Source organism: Diadema setosum, chromosome 15 (genome assembly GCF_964275005.1).
Source record: "Diadema setosum chromosome 15, eeDiaSeto1, whole genome shotgun sequence".
Classification (NCBI taxonomy): domain Eukaryota; kingdom Metazoa; phylum Echinodermata; class Echinoidea; order Diadematoida; family Diadematidae; genus Diadema; species Diadema setosum.
The window spans coordinates 29719536-29732626 of NC_092699.1; the positions used below are offsets into that span (position 1 = coordinate 29719536).

The following is a 13091-nucleotide window of genomic DNA, read 5'->3' on the forward strand; positions in this document are numbered from 1 at the left end:
AGGAGTACTGCTGTTACAATTGATATCACTAGTGAAAATCAAACATAGCCACATATGTGGAAAACATTTGTCTGTTTTTCTCTCTTCTGATTGGATATAAATCAAGCTCAGCAGCCACAACATGTTTGTCTTACTGGGAACATACAAGGTAATCCCCATCAAGCTCCCATAATACCAAATGGCAAATAATATTTTTCAGATGAGTGCTTCCTAGCAACCGCGCGATTGAAATAGCACACCACCACCAGTATTCCTGTGCACCGCTCGAGTCGGCACGGCAGTGAAAAACAATTGCTGCGTCGCCATGACGACCATGCTCTCTCCATCAATATCATCCAGGGATGCTGGCCTTCATTGCAAACAAGCGGTTAATTTCATAACACCTGCTACAGGGGGACTTGGTCGATGCATACTATGTGCAAATTGAAAATTGGAAGGCACAGTGGGTCTATGACAGGGGGGTTTCTTGACATGAATAGGAGTAAATCCCCAAGTGATTTCTATTTCAGGGAGTGGTCTCAGGGGATAAACAAGATCTTCACCTTGCTGTAAAAAAAATATGAGCTAAACGGAATCATAGCAAAAACAACAACAATTTAAAAAAAAAAACCATAGTCAACACCAAAAACCAAACAAACAAATTACATTAAAAAGAAGAATCATCTTTTTCAAACATACACACACACTCACTCATACATTGTACATAAATCAAAAACAAATACATGTCCACAAAACTCACCCCCTTTCCAACCCTCAAATCACAGCTTTATTTATAAAGAGTCACCAACAGGGCTCTTTTTATTGCAAAAAAAACAAACAAACAAGAGACCCACGGGTCTAGCGCTCACCTGAGTATCGCAAGTTCACCTTTCACGCAGTCACTACCGGTAATCTAAACTATTCACAGCTCTACTAAAATTTGACCAGGCATTCTCAAGTAGAAGATGAAAATGTACAATAAGGGCCCAAATTTTTTAAGATTCCTTAATTTGGGGAGATTAAGGCCCCTGGGGCCCTCTGGGTAGAGCATGGTGCCCATTTTGATAAATTGAGATCATGACCCCCTAGGGATGCTACCTGCCAATTTTGACGAAAATCCATCATGAGATTTTCAGGAAGAAAATGAAAATGTACAATTCAGGCCCCCATTTGGACCTTCCCAACCCCCCCCCCCCCCCCCCCCCCCCCCCAAGAGGGGTACCCCTGGATCTGCTATGAACAAACTTGAAACTACAGTCATTAATGTACTCACTCATAGTATTATCTTAGCTCTATAACTTCTGATTCTAGAGAAGATCTTTAAAGATTCCTTCATTTTGGGGGGTTTGGGCCCCCCTGGGGGGCCCCTGGGTGGGGCATGGTGCCCATTTTAACAAATTGAGATCCTAACCCCCTAGGGATGCTACCTGCCAAGTTTGGTGAAAATGGGTCATGGGGTTCTCAAGAAGAAGATGGAAATGTACAATTTAGGCCCCATTAGGACCCCTCCCCACCCACCTCCCCTGGGACCCAAGGGGGGGGGGGGCACCCCTGATTCTGCCATGAACAAACTTGAAACTACAGTCATCAATGTGCTAACTCATAGTATTAACTTTAGCTCTATCACTTCTGGTTCTAGAGAAGAAGATTTTTACAGATTCCTTAATTTGGGGGGGGGGGGGGGTTTGGGCCCCCCTGGGGGCCCCCTGGGTGGGGCATGGTGCCCATTTTAACAAATTGAGTTCCTAACCCCCTAGGGATGCTACCTGCCAAGTTTGATGAAAAATCGGTCTTGGGGTTTTCAAGAAGAAGATGAAAATGTAAAAAGTTTATAATGCATGACGGACGACGGACAAAGGGCGATCGCAATAGCTCACTTGAGCCTTTGGCTCAGGTGAGCTAAAAAAAAAAAAAACCTACCAAAAACCTGGAAAAAAACAAACAAACGAAAAAACCCTGTCTCCTCCAAGAAACAAACTCAAGAATCTGTCTTACCTATGTCCAGTTTCTGCATGATGTGGGTGGGGAGGATCTCGGAGGCCTCCAGGTTTGGGGGGTAAGCGTAGAGGGCGTGGCCCAACTTCCCCTGCTCCTCTCTCTCCTCCACCACCGACATGCACATGGCCAGGATGTTGCGCCGGAAGTGGACCACCTGCGGATCCTTGATGGAGTCGAACTCGTTGACGGGCACGCCGATGGCAGCACCTGAAGTGAGATGACAATTTAGAGTCAGTCAATTTCCCCATTATTCATCTTTATGATTAATTACTGTCCATCATTATCGTCATATCTTCTTATGATCAATGCTATCACTCATCACTATTGTCATTACTATTATCATTATTACCCTCAAATCATTATTACCTCTGCCAAGGGAGGAGGTTACAGTGTATGTTTTTGTTACCGTTGGTTTGTTTGTTTGTTTGTCCGTGTGCAAAATAACTCAAAAAGTTTTTAACAGATTTGGATGAGACTTACAGGAAAAGTTGAGAATGACACAAGTAACAAATGATTTAATACATTTTGGTAGTGATCCGAGAATTTTTTTTGGAATTTATGAAGGATTTTTGATATTTTGACAGGTAGGGTCAATGAACTTGGGAGTTCAAGCTGCGCAGTTTTTAGGTTTTCAAACGCGCATTAAAGTGCGTGCCATAGTTTCTGCTAGGGCGAGGCGTGTGGCGTAGCTGAGGGTTTATGACGTAACAAATGCTTCTATCCTCAGGCAATTTTTCAGCATGTATACAAATGTACCTATGGGTGGAAATCACTGATCTCTATGGAAGAACCCAAAGAGCTTTTCCCCAGTGGCGGAGAGGAGAAAAATTTCTTTGGAAAGAGCAAGATCATCAGTGGAAAGTAACTTATTTGCGGAGGTCTGCGCTCTCAGAGTGCTTTTCTAGTTATTTCTATTATCATTGTTATTATTATCAATATCATTAACATTATACATGTATTGATTACCATCATTCTCAACATCATTACCAAGGGTTCTTATCATTTCATAACTGGTATTATGGTAAATATTCTATTCTCATTATCATTGTCACACCAGCATAATCAAATGTCATTTAAATATGGCATTTCATAAAATTTTTACTTCTCATTCTCCACTTTAATTCATATCATAAGCCCATCAATCCTCCCCTCCCAATCACAACAAATGGAATGTAATACAAAACTGTTGCATTTTTGTCTGTCCATATTGCATACTTTCACCACTAAGTCTAGAAGTGCCCAAACAAAATTTTGGGGCTGTTATCATCTTTCCAAAACTTAGAGCATTCAGCTGACAAGCAACAAATTTTCAAAGAGCATTGGCCTTCATATATATCTTAGTACATAGATTACTGTCCGGTGTAACATGTATGTTACCCTAGAATTTTCATTTTGGCAAAAATTCTATTAAATAAATTTCTTCCTTGAAGTGATTTTGGGGCAAACTTATCTCTCACTGAACTGTTCTGATAGATCATATTGTAAGGGGGGGGGGGGGGTAATGCACATTGGAAACAGAAAATGAAGTGACATCCCCGAAATGTACCCTTTTCCTGTGGAAATGCCCATATTGCAGATAACTTGACATGGTATTTTCAACACCACTTATAATCTTATACTCTTTTTTTTTTTCAGAAAAATGCAAAGATGACTACATATTGTAAGGTACACATTGCTTTTTGTTGTTGTTGAATTGTTCAACATTATGGCACCATCAGAATCACTTACATCATGCTTTCTTGTGAAGCAAAACTTATGCAAGTGGCAACTGAATTTCTATGTGTACAAGTTAATGTCATGCATCATTTATTCAAAGGATCTAATTAGGAATCTAAATCTATAGACACTTCTTTTTTTCTCTCTCTCTCTCAGCAAGGTGAATCATTGCACTCTGATGATTTCAGGAACTCCGGATATGACATCAAACTCGAGGAGTAATCATGACCAATGAAATCGTCACATCACATCACAGTCACAATCACATACAAAAGGGAAAGAAATGAAAAGAAAAGACAATATTAAAAAAGCAAGAAACACTAATGATAAAATAATTACATGGGTATGTACAAGATCATATCAATTTTCATCATGTGCGTGTAGGTCACTCACATAACGACAAGACTGTCCTTTCAATTGAGTCTGGAGAAGATATCCTCTGACAAACACATATGTTTGAATACCATCTTTATGGATTGCGGAAACAAAAAAGATCACTTTGCCCGTGAAACAAGAGAGCCATTGCCATGACAACCATGACATCAACCTAGAGTAATCACGTTATTTACGGAACTAAGTTACGTCAACTGAAGTACACATGTACACTTGACACAACAGTCTAGTAAGATATTCTGCAAATGGGGAGATTTTTGGATGATTTTTTTTTTGTGTGTGTCTGTGTGTTTGCTTTTGTTTTCACTTCTTCAACACTTCACAAAAGAAAGAGATAAAATAATAAAATAAGAGCGGGGACTTGGTAGGGGAGCAAAGTGACCAAGTTTGGGGGGCCGGGGGTAGGGTGTCGATGGGAAGAGGGTGTCCCCTCTCCCATGGTGGGGACTCTTTTTGGAATTTGAGTTATAAAAATCCCCCTTTTTAATACATTTACAGTTTCTAAAACAAAATGTAATTCTATCTATAAATAAGCTAGGGATATTGAAATTATGAGTTCATAATTGAGAAACTGTAAACTAAACTACTTTCTACCTGCCCCCCCCCCCCTCCTCCATATGAATTATCTTCAACCTATAAATTCAGGGATACAAAATAACTGTCATCTATCGATTTTCCTCTTTTTATAGACATGATGAGCAAGTACGTCAAATACAAATATTTGCCCTATTTTAAGTACAAGTGTACAATCATCACCAATACATCATCCATCATACGGCCTCTATGGATCAAATGTAATCACACTGCCATTTAATTCACCGCAGCCTGTGAGACCATTTGCTCATAAAAATGAGCAATAGAAAGCACTTACCAGAGGGAGAAAGAGAGAGAGAGCGGAAAACAACCTCAGAGCGGGCAGAAATTCTGTAAACATCCACTTCGATGGATGTTATTGATTTCTATGTATTGCAGCATTCCATTTGGCCAATGTACATATTCAGCGGTGCTCAAACGCTGCTGTGTTCCACTGCAACCTTAGCCACTATTTCACGCTTAGCAAATTATTTAATAGCTGGGCTGTACAATCATGTAGGGAAGAACACGTAAATTATTGCCATACATTGCACAATTTGTGAATTTGGCGAGGGGTCGAGTAAAAATGCTTTTAATAGTACCGCTACCTATTCTGTTCGGTGATTATATGCGGCATGTACACTATCTCCTCCGAATCATATTCCTAATCCTTCCACCAATCAATATTCTTAAAATCCAAATTTGCCAGTGCCACGAGTATTGTGCAGGTGATTCATGTACACAAATGTGGTCATCGCAGGTTTCAGACAACCAGAAGAGGTTTTTCATTTTTTATCACCTTTTTTGAAAGCACAGGAATAATGATTATGATAATTATCAAAGTATAATAATAATATCAATAACATTTGATATATCAATACAACAACACTCCTAGGAATGATAACAATGACCATTGCAAAGCCCGTTTTGCATACCATCATAAATTTTGTCCATACATGTACACTGCATGCATTCATAGTACGAGAGCATTTTATACAACACAAAGGAAAAAGCAGAGAAACAAAGTTATTTAATACATACATTATCAAAGGATATTCAATCTTTTAACAAATTATGTGATTGCAGAGTTGAGATGAAAGACTAACAATTATAAATCTCTTGCATTGCTGACCTCAGTATCCCACCATCAACAAGCGATTACGAATAAATAAACCTACTAGCAACACAATGTCTTGCCTGGATCCTCAATTTGGGTTTTTAATAACTTGACATGGGGAAGGTTGCATGGACACAAAAGAGAGAAAATACAGATAAGAACTGACAGAATTGCCCACCGCTACAGTCAACACTTTTGTTGAAAAGGAAGGCTTCCCAGAAAAAACAAAATACCGATCACCTGGAAAAAGCGACAGGGAGATGACAATAACAAGCTGTTTTTGTCCAGGGAAGGAGAATGAGAGTGAGACGAAAACAAATGGATCGGATCGCGGAAGGCAGAGAAGGGGGTAGTTTGTCTCAAAATAGCAATTTAAACAAAAACAAAACACAATCTTTCCAGGCTTTTCCTGTGACAACCAGCCTCAAAACAGACCCTGGGGTGTGTTTAATGCGATGATATACATCAATTTTTCAAGTCACGGCAGAAATGAACCAAACACAGCGACTGTTGATGTGATGATGACTGGGAATGTATGAAACCTGTCACAACATTTATGTTATACCTCCATAGTATAGATGCAGACCTTGATGTCGAAAATAATGTAAACCAGGGGGATTTGGCAGGAAAAGAAAGAACTTTGATATTCTGTCTAAATATTGATTAAAAATCTAATCACTTAGCTCTGTCACGTTCACATTTCAAAAAAGAATGTTTTGACACATGAAACTAGGTTTTAAGGAAGCATTAAACTATACCCCTGTTCAGACACAAACCAGTTTATACCAAAACTCAATAAAGAAACGACACACAGCTGTATATCATATAGCTGACAGACGGTTTAGATGTATAATCTCAACCCTTCTCGAAAATGTGGGACCTACCGATGTGTGCTGCGCATGTTGCTATAGTCATGATGTTGCCTCTAGCCCCTGTCTGGCCTTCACCTTTCAGGCGCATTCACATTAAGACCTGCCCAGTTTTACCATATTACTATGGTATTAAAGTCCCTTTACCCATATTACTATGGTCACCATATTATGGTGACCATAGAAATACAGATGCACAAGGAATAGTGATACAATCTCGAGTTCTAGTTCACAACGATGCTCTGACCATCGTTTCATTACATAAGATGTCATTTTGTTATACCAAGGAGGTATCATACCTCCTTGGTTGTACGTTGTTTCGTGGCCCTACATACTACATCATTTTGTTAGTCAGCTTTCAGACATATAAATTCATTGTATAGCTTTGTATTCATAGCTACATGTATCTACCGTTTTGGCATAAACTTTTTTGCATCTGAATGCCCTGTATAATGATGTCGTAAATTGCCTATACATGATGAAATGCCTCAAGCATGCTTCACTGCATTTACACTTCAAAGCCTACTTTCTGGTAGCAGGCTATCTGTCAGATGATTTCTCTGTTTGGTTTGGGGGACATCACAAGAAAACCTAAAACTGGCAACTGACTGTTCATTTTAACTTTCTGAAAGTATGACCTATCTGCCCCTGGCAAGTCGGAAAGTAGCTTTGTAACATCCCAATCTCATTGCAATCCTGAGACTGTGAAATATCACACAGTCGTGCCAAAATCTGAGCATTTGAAACTCTGTGACATTATCACTCCTCGGTGGCGATATCATGACAAGATAGTGTGCGTGTCAGGAGCGCCCTCAGAATAGTTTTTGGAGTTGGAAAGATGGAACTGCAAGGCAGGGGTTTCTGAAAATCCTCCAAGCCCCTTATCCACACCAACCCTCCCCCCCCCCCCCCCACCCCCTTTCTGTTCTTTTTCCCCAGCTTTCACTTCAGCTCACTTTTCTAGAACCTGGTAACTGTTGAATGGAAAATGCATGCATTTGATGACATTCCCATTCATTATCAGAGTTCGACGCATGAACCTGCCCTGTCACACCAGGGATTAGTCTGGCACTCAGACCTGCTTCTCTCTGCTCCAAAGAAGACACGCAAATCTGTGCTGAGAAAAAAAAAAAAAATCCCACGCTGCAAAGCAAAGGAGCAACACACACCTTTAATAGCCAGATTCAGTTGGCGTTCTCCGATTTTCATAGCAACTTGCGTACCAGAGAGATGCTATAAAGCAACTGCTGACTGTGGTAACTTTACTTTGATACAATAATTCGTACATTACTTTATGAAAAAAGGTCTAATGACTAGACTATCAGATGAGCTGTGATATGACTGCCAGGGTCAAAGAGAATGTTTAATGCATCTGCAGCCCAGCAACCAGAGTAATTACACAGATTATTTGTGATTGCTAAGGGCATCAAAACATTAGTCTCCTTCTTCTTCTTGCCTTTTATGGAAAATTGATGCAATGGCATGAGATTGCCTTGCTGGTTAAAAATGTACAAGATTGAAGAAGATATGTTTGTATTCATTTCAGACATACTGTTAGTGTATATTCCAAAGGGATGATTTTGAATAAATGTTGCCCAAAGCAAAGATGTCAATTAATTTATTTTTTATCTATTTATTTTTTTTTGAGGGGGGGGGCATTATAATCACAGCTCTTTTGCCTTATTTGGCTTCTGTATAAATACCATGCTGTTATTACACAACATGATACACGCAGAGATATGGAGACATGATGATATCACATCATCTCTTAGATTAAATTGGACAGACACTTTCTCAGTACCATGCAACTGAGCAAATCACAGATTTCTCGCTTGCCCTATCTCCCTCCCTTATCTCTGGCTCTAGAGCTTTCTTACTAGTACAGTATTCATACAGACTCTTCTTCCTTCTTTCTACATACTAAATTTTGTGGAAAAGCATATTTTGATGAGTAATTTTCAAGATGGAGCTACGGTTAATAGGAATTTGAAGAATATAGGCCTAATCAAGACAGAAATATTTAAAGTTAAGTTTCTATTCTGCAATCGATTATCCCTTTGTGACAGCCCTTTGTTCACACAAAACAGACGATTGAGGGAGAGAGGTTTCAATACAGTAACGACATGTGAATAATAATCTTGAATGGACTTTTGCTTGGCGAAAGAAGAGCCTAGAAAGAGGAGAGGGAAGGAGGGAAGCAACATGGGCAGAGTGTAAAGGGAGGCAAATAGTGGCAATCGAGTGGCAGCAGTGAGGAGCTGGAAGTTGAAGCAGCGCTAGCAGTGGAGACCTCTCTTCCCAATTTGCATCACCAATGCCAACCTTCAAACAACACAAAACTGACAATTCTCGCTTTAAAGGGATGGTGTAGTTTTGGTTGAGATGGGATTTCAGGTTTCCAACTTTTTTGTAAGATAATGAGAAACCTCTTCTGAAATATGAAATAGCATGTAATTCTGAGAGGAATTCAAAGTTAATTTGATGAAAATTGATTTTGAAATGGCTGAGATATCCAAAACAAAGCATGTTAATAAAAGGTGGGACCCACCTTTTATTAGGATTGCTTTGTTTTACTTTGTTTTTGGATATCTCAGCCATTTAAATCTGATTTTTATCAAATAAACGTTGAATTCCTCTTTAGAATTGTATGAGCCTCACTCTTTAACATTTCATAGAGTGGTTTCTAAGTATCTTCCAAAAAGTTAAAGGCTGAATCCACACCTCAACCAATACTATATACCATCTCTTTAAACCACAAATTACTGATACCAACATTGCTTACCAATTTCATAGTTAAGCATCTTCTCTTCACGGTTGCCAGCCGGCTCCACCACCTTCAGCCAGGGCTGGAAGAGGCGCAGGTCGCAGAGCCGGCGCCCCTCGTCGTAGAACTCCTCCTTTTCGGCATCCTGCGTGATGCTGACGAAGATGTAGGAGTTGGCCTCGCCGAGGAGGTGGGCCAGGGGGTACTTGAGGGCCTCCCGCCACAGCATGGCCTTGACCGTCTCCAGGGTGGCCTCCCGGACACACTCCAGGGGCACCATGATACCAGTGGGCAGAAGGCATTCCACCAGGATCTTGGAGGGCATCAGGTGGGAGCCCCACAGCTCCCCTGATGAAGGCGGCATCCTGAAATGATATCAAGAGCTGTTTTTGAAGTTGCCCACATCCATAGTTTGCTTCAATAGTGAACTCCCTACTTAGTTCTGCAACAGTTCTTACATGTTTTACTGCATCTTACACAATTATTCTCTGAAGTTTCCATTCTTTTTTTCCATTATTACCAGAGTTATGCCATCACTCACTGTGGTGCTAAAGATACCCTGATACCAAAGCAACATCTTCAGGGGAATCATCAGTTTGATGTTGCTGTTGTATTGTAGTTAAGATGAGCAACATTTATTCAATATATCATTGATACAACATATTTTCTATGCCTTCATTTATAGATCTACATCTTTCATTCAATGCCAGAGATATTTAGAAACAGCTGTCTTGAGTAAGCTATTTTAGCACTAAGATTCGACATCAAGAGGGTAGGGTTTGCAGGAGAAATTTCCAAACAGCCTGATGTAACTATTAGAATGGACAAACTGGCATCAGATTTGCAGCTAACACAAAAAAGGTACTTTACAGTAAAACAACAGCAAACAATTTAACAAGATATGTTTCAAAGGCATACATGAAAAGATGTTTTTCTAATACACTCATTACAACATCAGTCAAAGCTGAAGTTAGGTACTTCTCAAATGGTGGATCCCTTAAGAGATGCAAGGCTGCATTTCCATTTGCCTGATAGCGAGTTCAGGGTTGACACCTTTGGTGAGCTTTGATCAGATGTATGCTTTCCTAAGCTCTCTCATTCAAATCATGCAATGGGATTTGGTCATCAAATACCATGTACCCTAAAACTGCAGAACCTTTATTTTTTATACCTTCAGGTCTAGCTTAGTACTGTATTTTCATAGTCTACCACAATGCAATGTTTTTACACATCTTTTTTGCATTGTGAAAAAAAAATACTATCAAACATAAACACTGTAGGGCCTAAATTTATGAAAACAGAGGCAATATCGTTATTCTACTTCTTAAAACATAGGCCTACTGAAACTCAGCTTTCACAGATAGACATATTAGTGCAGAATAAAAACACTGAAAAACTTTACTTTTTGTTACATAGACTCTATAGAATTCCATATTTTTTTTTAAATACTTCAACTTCTCTCTTCTCTCCATCCAAATCACTAAAACAATGGCATGGGCCTACATGATAATTTTGTATTGTGTCATGATACTATGATTTTGTGTGCTGCAGATCTGTATATTTCAGTATGTCCTTTCTCAAGTTGGAGTTGTCCCAGAGTATTGTATGCATCTGCTTGTTATAGTGGAAGCTATCAGTGTGGACAACTTAATCAATAAATCAATCATGATTCAAGTTGAGTTTACGATGAGGGCTTTGTTTTATAAAGTGCATATTGATTCTGAATTGAACAATGTTCTATTGTTGTAAATGATGATAAACCACATGCAAACAGTCGAGGCAACAATAGCCTATAACACACAAACACATCATTACACACCAAGAATTTGCCTTACATGTATTGCTTTCTATTCTTGCACATATTAAACCACAAATGTTCCATTGGGGGAAGGGAGGTTAAATCCTACCAGTTCCACGATTTTTATGAACATCCCAAGTTCTCAATCACATTCTATACTGTATTCCTTGTGATAAAGTAAGAGCTTTGATTAGGCAGCCTATGGTCCCTGAAAATCAGCAAGCATAGCAGGAGAGTGGATCGTATCCTATCACCAGACGCTTTTTTTTTCTGTAACTGACAGAACTCAGGATGAAATTTTGGCCAAAAATAACACTAGTCATTTATAAAGTCCTAAAAATTATGAATTGTGCAAAATTATTTGAATTATTCACTTCGATTTTTGGAAAATAGACTTCAAGTTAACCCCTCTTCTAAAAGTTAGCCGTGCACAGTTACATTATAATTCCCTACAAGATTTTCGTAATCGAATAATCAACATTTTTTATATCTTATTCATGCACCAGAATCGCAATTCATGCCGATTCAAGTACACATTCGTACCCAGCAGACAACAGCAACAAAGAGAAAATTAGCAAATGAGGCTCAAATTTCATATTGTAGGGCAAAAGGCATTTATAACATGAACATTTCGAGGAACAATTTACGAGATAAAATCTTGTGATAAATCGACATCTCCTTCTAAATCTTACGTAAATTTGAATTTCTTGACATTTCTACATTTATGTCATTTTTTGTGTGTTTTTTGTTGTTGTGATTTCTGTCATGCTAGTCTACAAAGTCCTGCATATATTGAATGTCGATATTATGCAGAGATGTGCGCGTCAGGAAGTACATGCTGTCTGGTATGTAATACCATACCCGCACTCTACAATACCAATTACCATGATTATTTTCTAGTGTTAGATTGGGTAATATTTAATAGTAAAAAGAAATAGACATAAACCATGCAGTGCAAACTAAATAATTCATCACCACACACTGCACAAACAACATTCCAGTGCCCACAAAGTGATGGGTACCTGAATTGGGAGTGGATGCTTTTTGTGATAGTTTTAATCTAAAAAAAACACTGCTGCATCCATGAGTTAGGCCGGCGTTTCTGCTTTATATTCTATGGTTCATCATGAGAAGTGTGGAAACTGTGGTAGATTAGCAATACTACTAGCAATGGCACAACACTCCACAATACTCGTGTGAACTGTGCTGTGTATAAATGGCAACAGCCACAGCCGATAAACAAGTCGACATCTGACATAACTTAGAATTTCTCGAGCTCTCGCAAACTTCCGACTCCTCTCACATCACTACAGCCTGCTGCGCTGGCAGCGAAGCGGCCTACAGACACCCACGTAGCCACGGCTCTAGCAAGGTAAAGCACGGATGCTCCTGACACAAATCCGCATCGCGCTGGCTCTGAATCTAGTAATATTTTTCGCGGTGATTCAACGTCAGAATACGCACGAGACTTTTCAACAAATACTGTAAATTGAAATGCTAATTGAAATGCTACGGAAATATTACTTACGTCACGCACTCAATATCCCAGAGAGTTGTTAAATCCCTCTAAATCACAGCATTTGAATGGTCTCACAGGCAGGCACAGCAGCATGAACGGGATAATAAAGGTTGTGTGGTGGGAGACCGAGATTGTACGCAATTGTGTGATGTGTTGAGCTAGCTAGAGGTACGACGGTCGCCCGATCAGAGCCGCCACCGCCGCCGTACACCGTGGCTTGGCTGTCTCGTGTGTGTATACGGACGTCGTGACGTACCGACTGCATAGCGCGTGTGTAGAGGCTGAGAGAGGGAGAGAGAAAAAAGTTGTTTACCACTTTTGTAGTTTACCCAGCATTCCAATGGAGAAGTTCATTCAACCTGATA

The 13091-nt window shown here is 39.6% G+C and overlaps 1 protein-coding gene across 1 annotated transcript; it reads right to left on the reverse strand.

Annotated features, from left to right (window-relative positions):
* Window positions 1-386: 386 nt before the first annotated feature.
* LOC140238657 (phosphatidylinositol 4,5-bisphosphate 3-kinase catalytic subunit alpha isoform-like) lies at window positions 387-12850 on the reverse strand. The gene is made up of 4 exons (XM_072318557.1): window positions 12736-12850; window positions 9428-9774; window positions 1975-2184; window positions 387-412 (listed from the first exon to the last, which is right to left on the reverse strand). Exons 2-4 carry the CDS (start codon window positions 9771-9773, stop codon window positions 387-389), a joined length of 582 nt encoding a protein of 193 aa, XP_072174658.1. The 5' UTR covers window position 9774; window positions 12736-12850.
* Between the last annotated feature and the right edge of the window lie 241 nt (window positions 12851-13091).

Excerpts from the sequence above, each read along its gene's own strand:
- LOC140238657 (XM_072318557.1), bottom strand. The coding sequence starts at position 9,773 with ATGCCGCCTTCATCAGGGGAGCTGTGGGGCTCCCACCTGATGCCCTCC. Across the intron at positions 2,185-9,427 it reads GATGCTTAACTATGAAATTG|GTGCTGCCATCGGCGTGCCC; the intron begins GTAAGCAATGTT and ends ATCTCACTTCAG. Across the intron at positions 413-1,974 it reads CATGCAGAAACTGGACATAG|TATGCATCGACCAAGTCCCC; the intron begins GTAAGACAGATT and ends ATTTGCACATAG.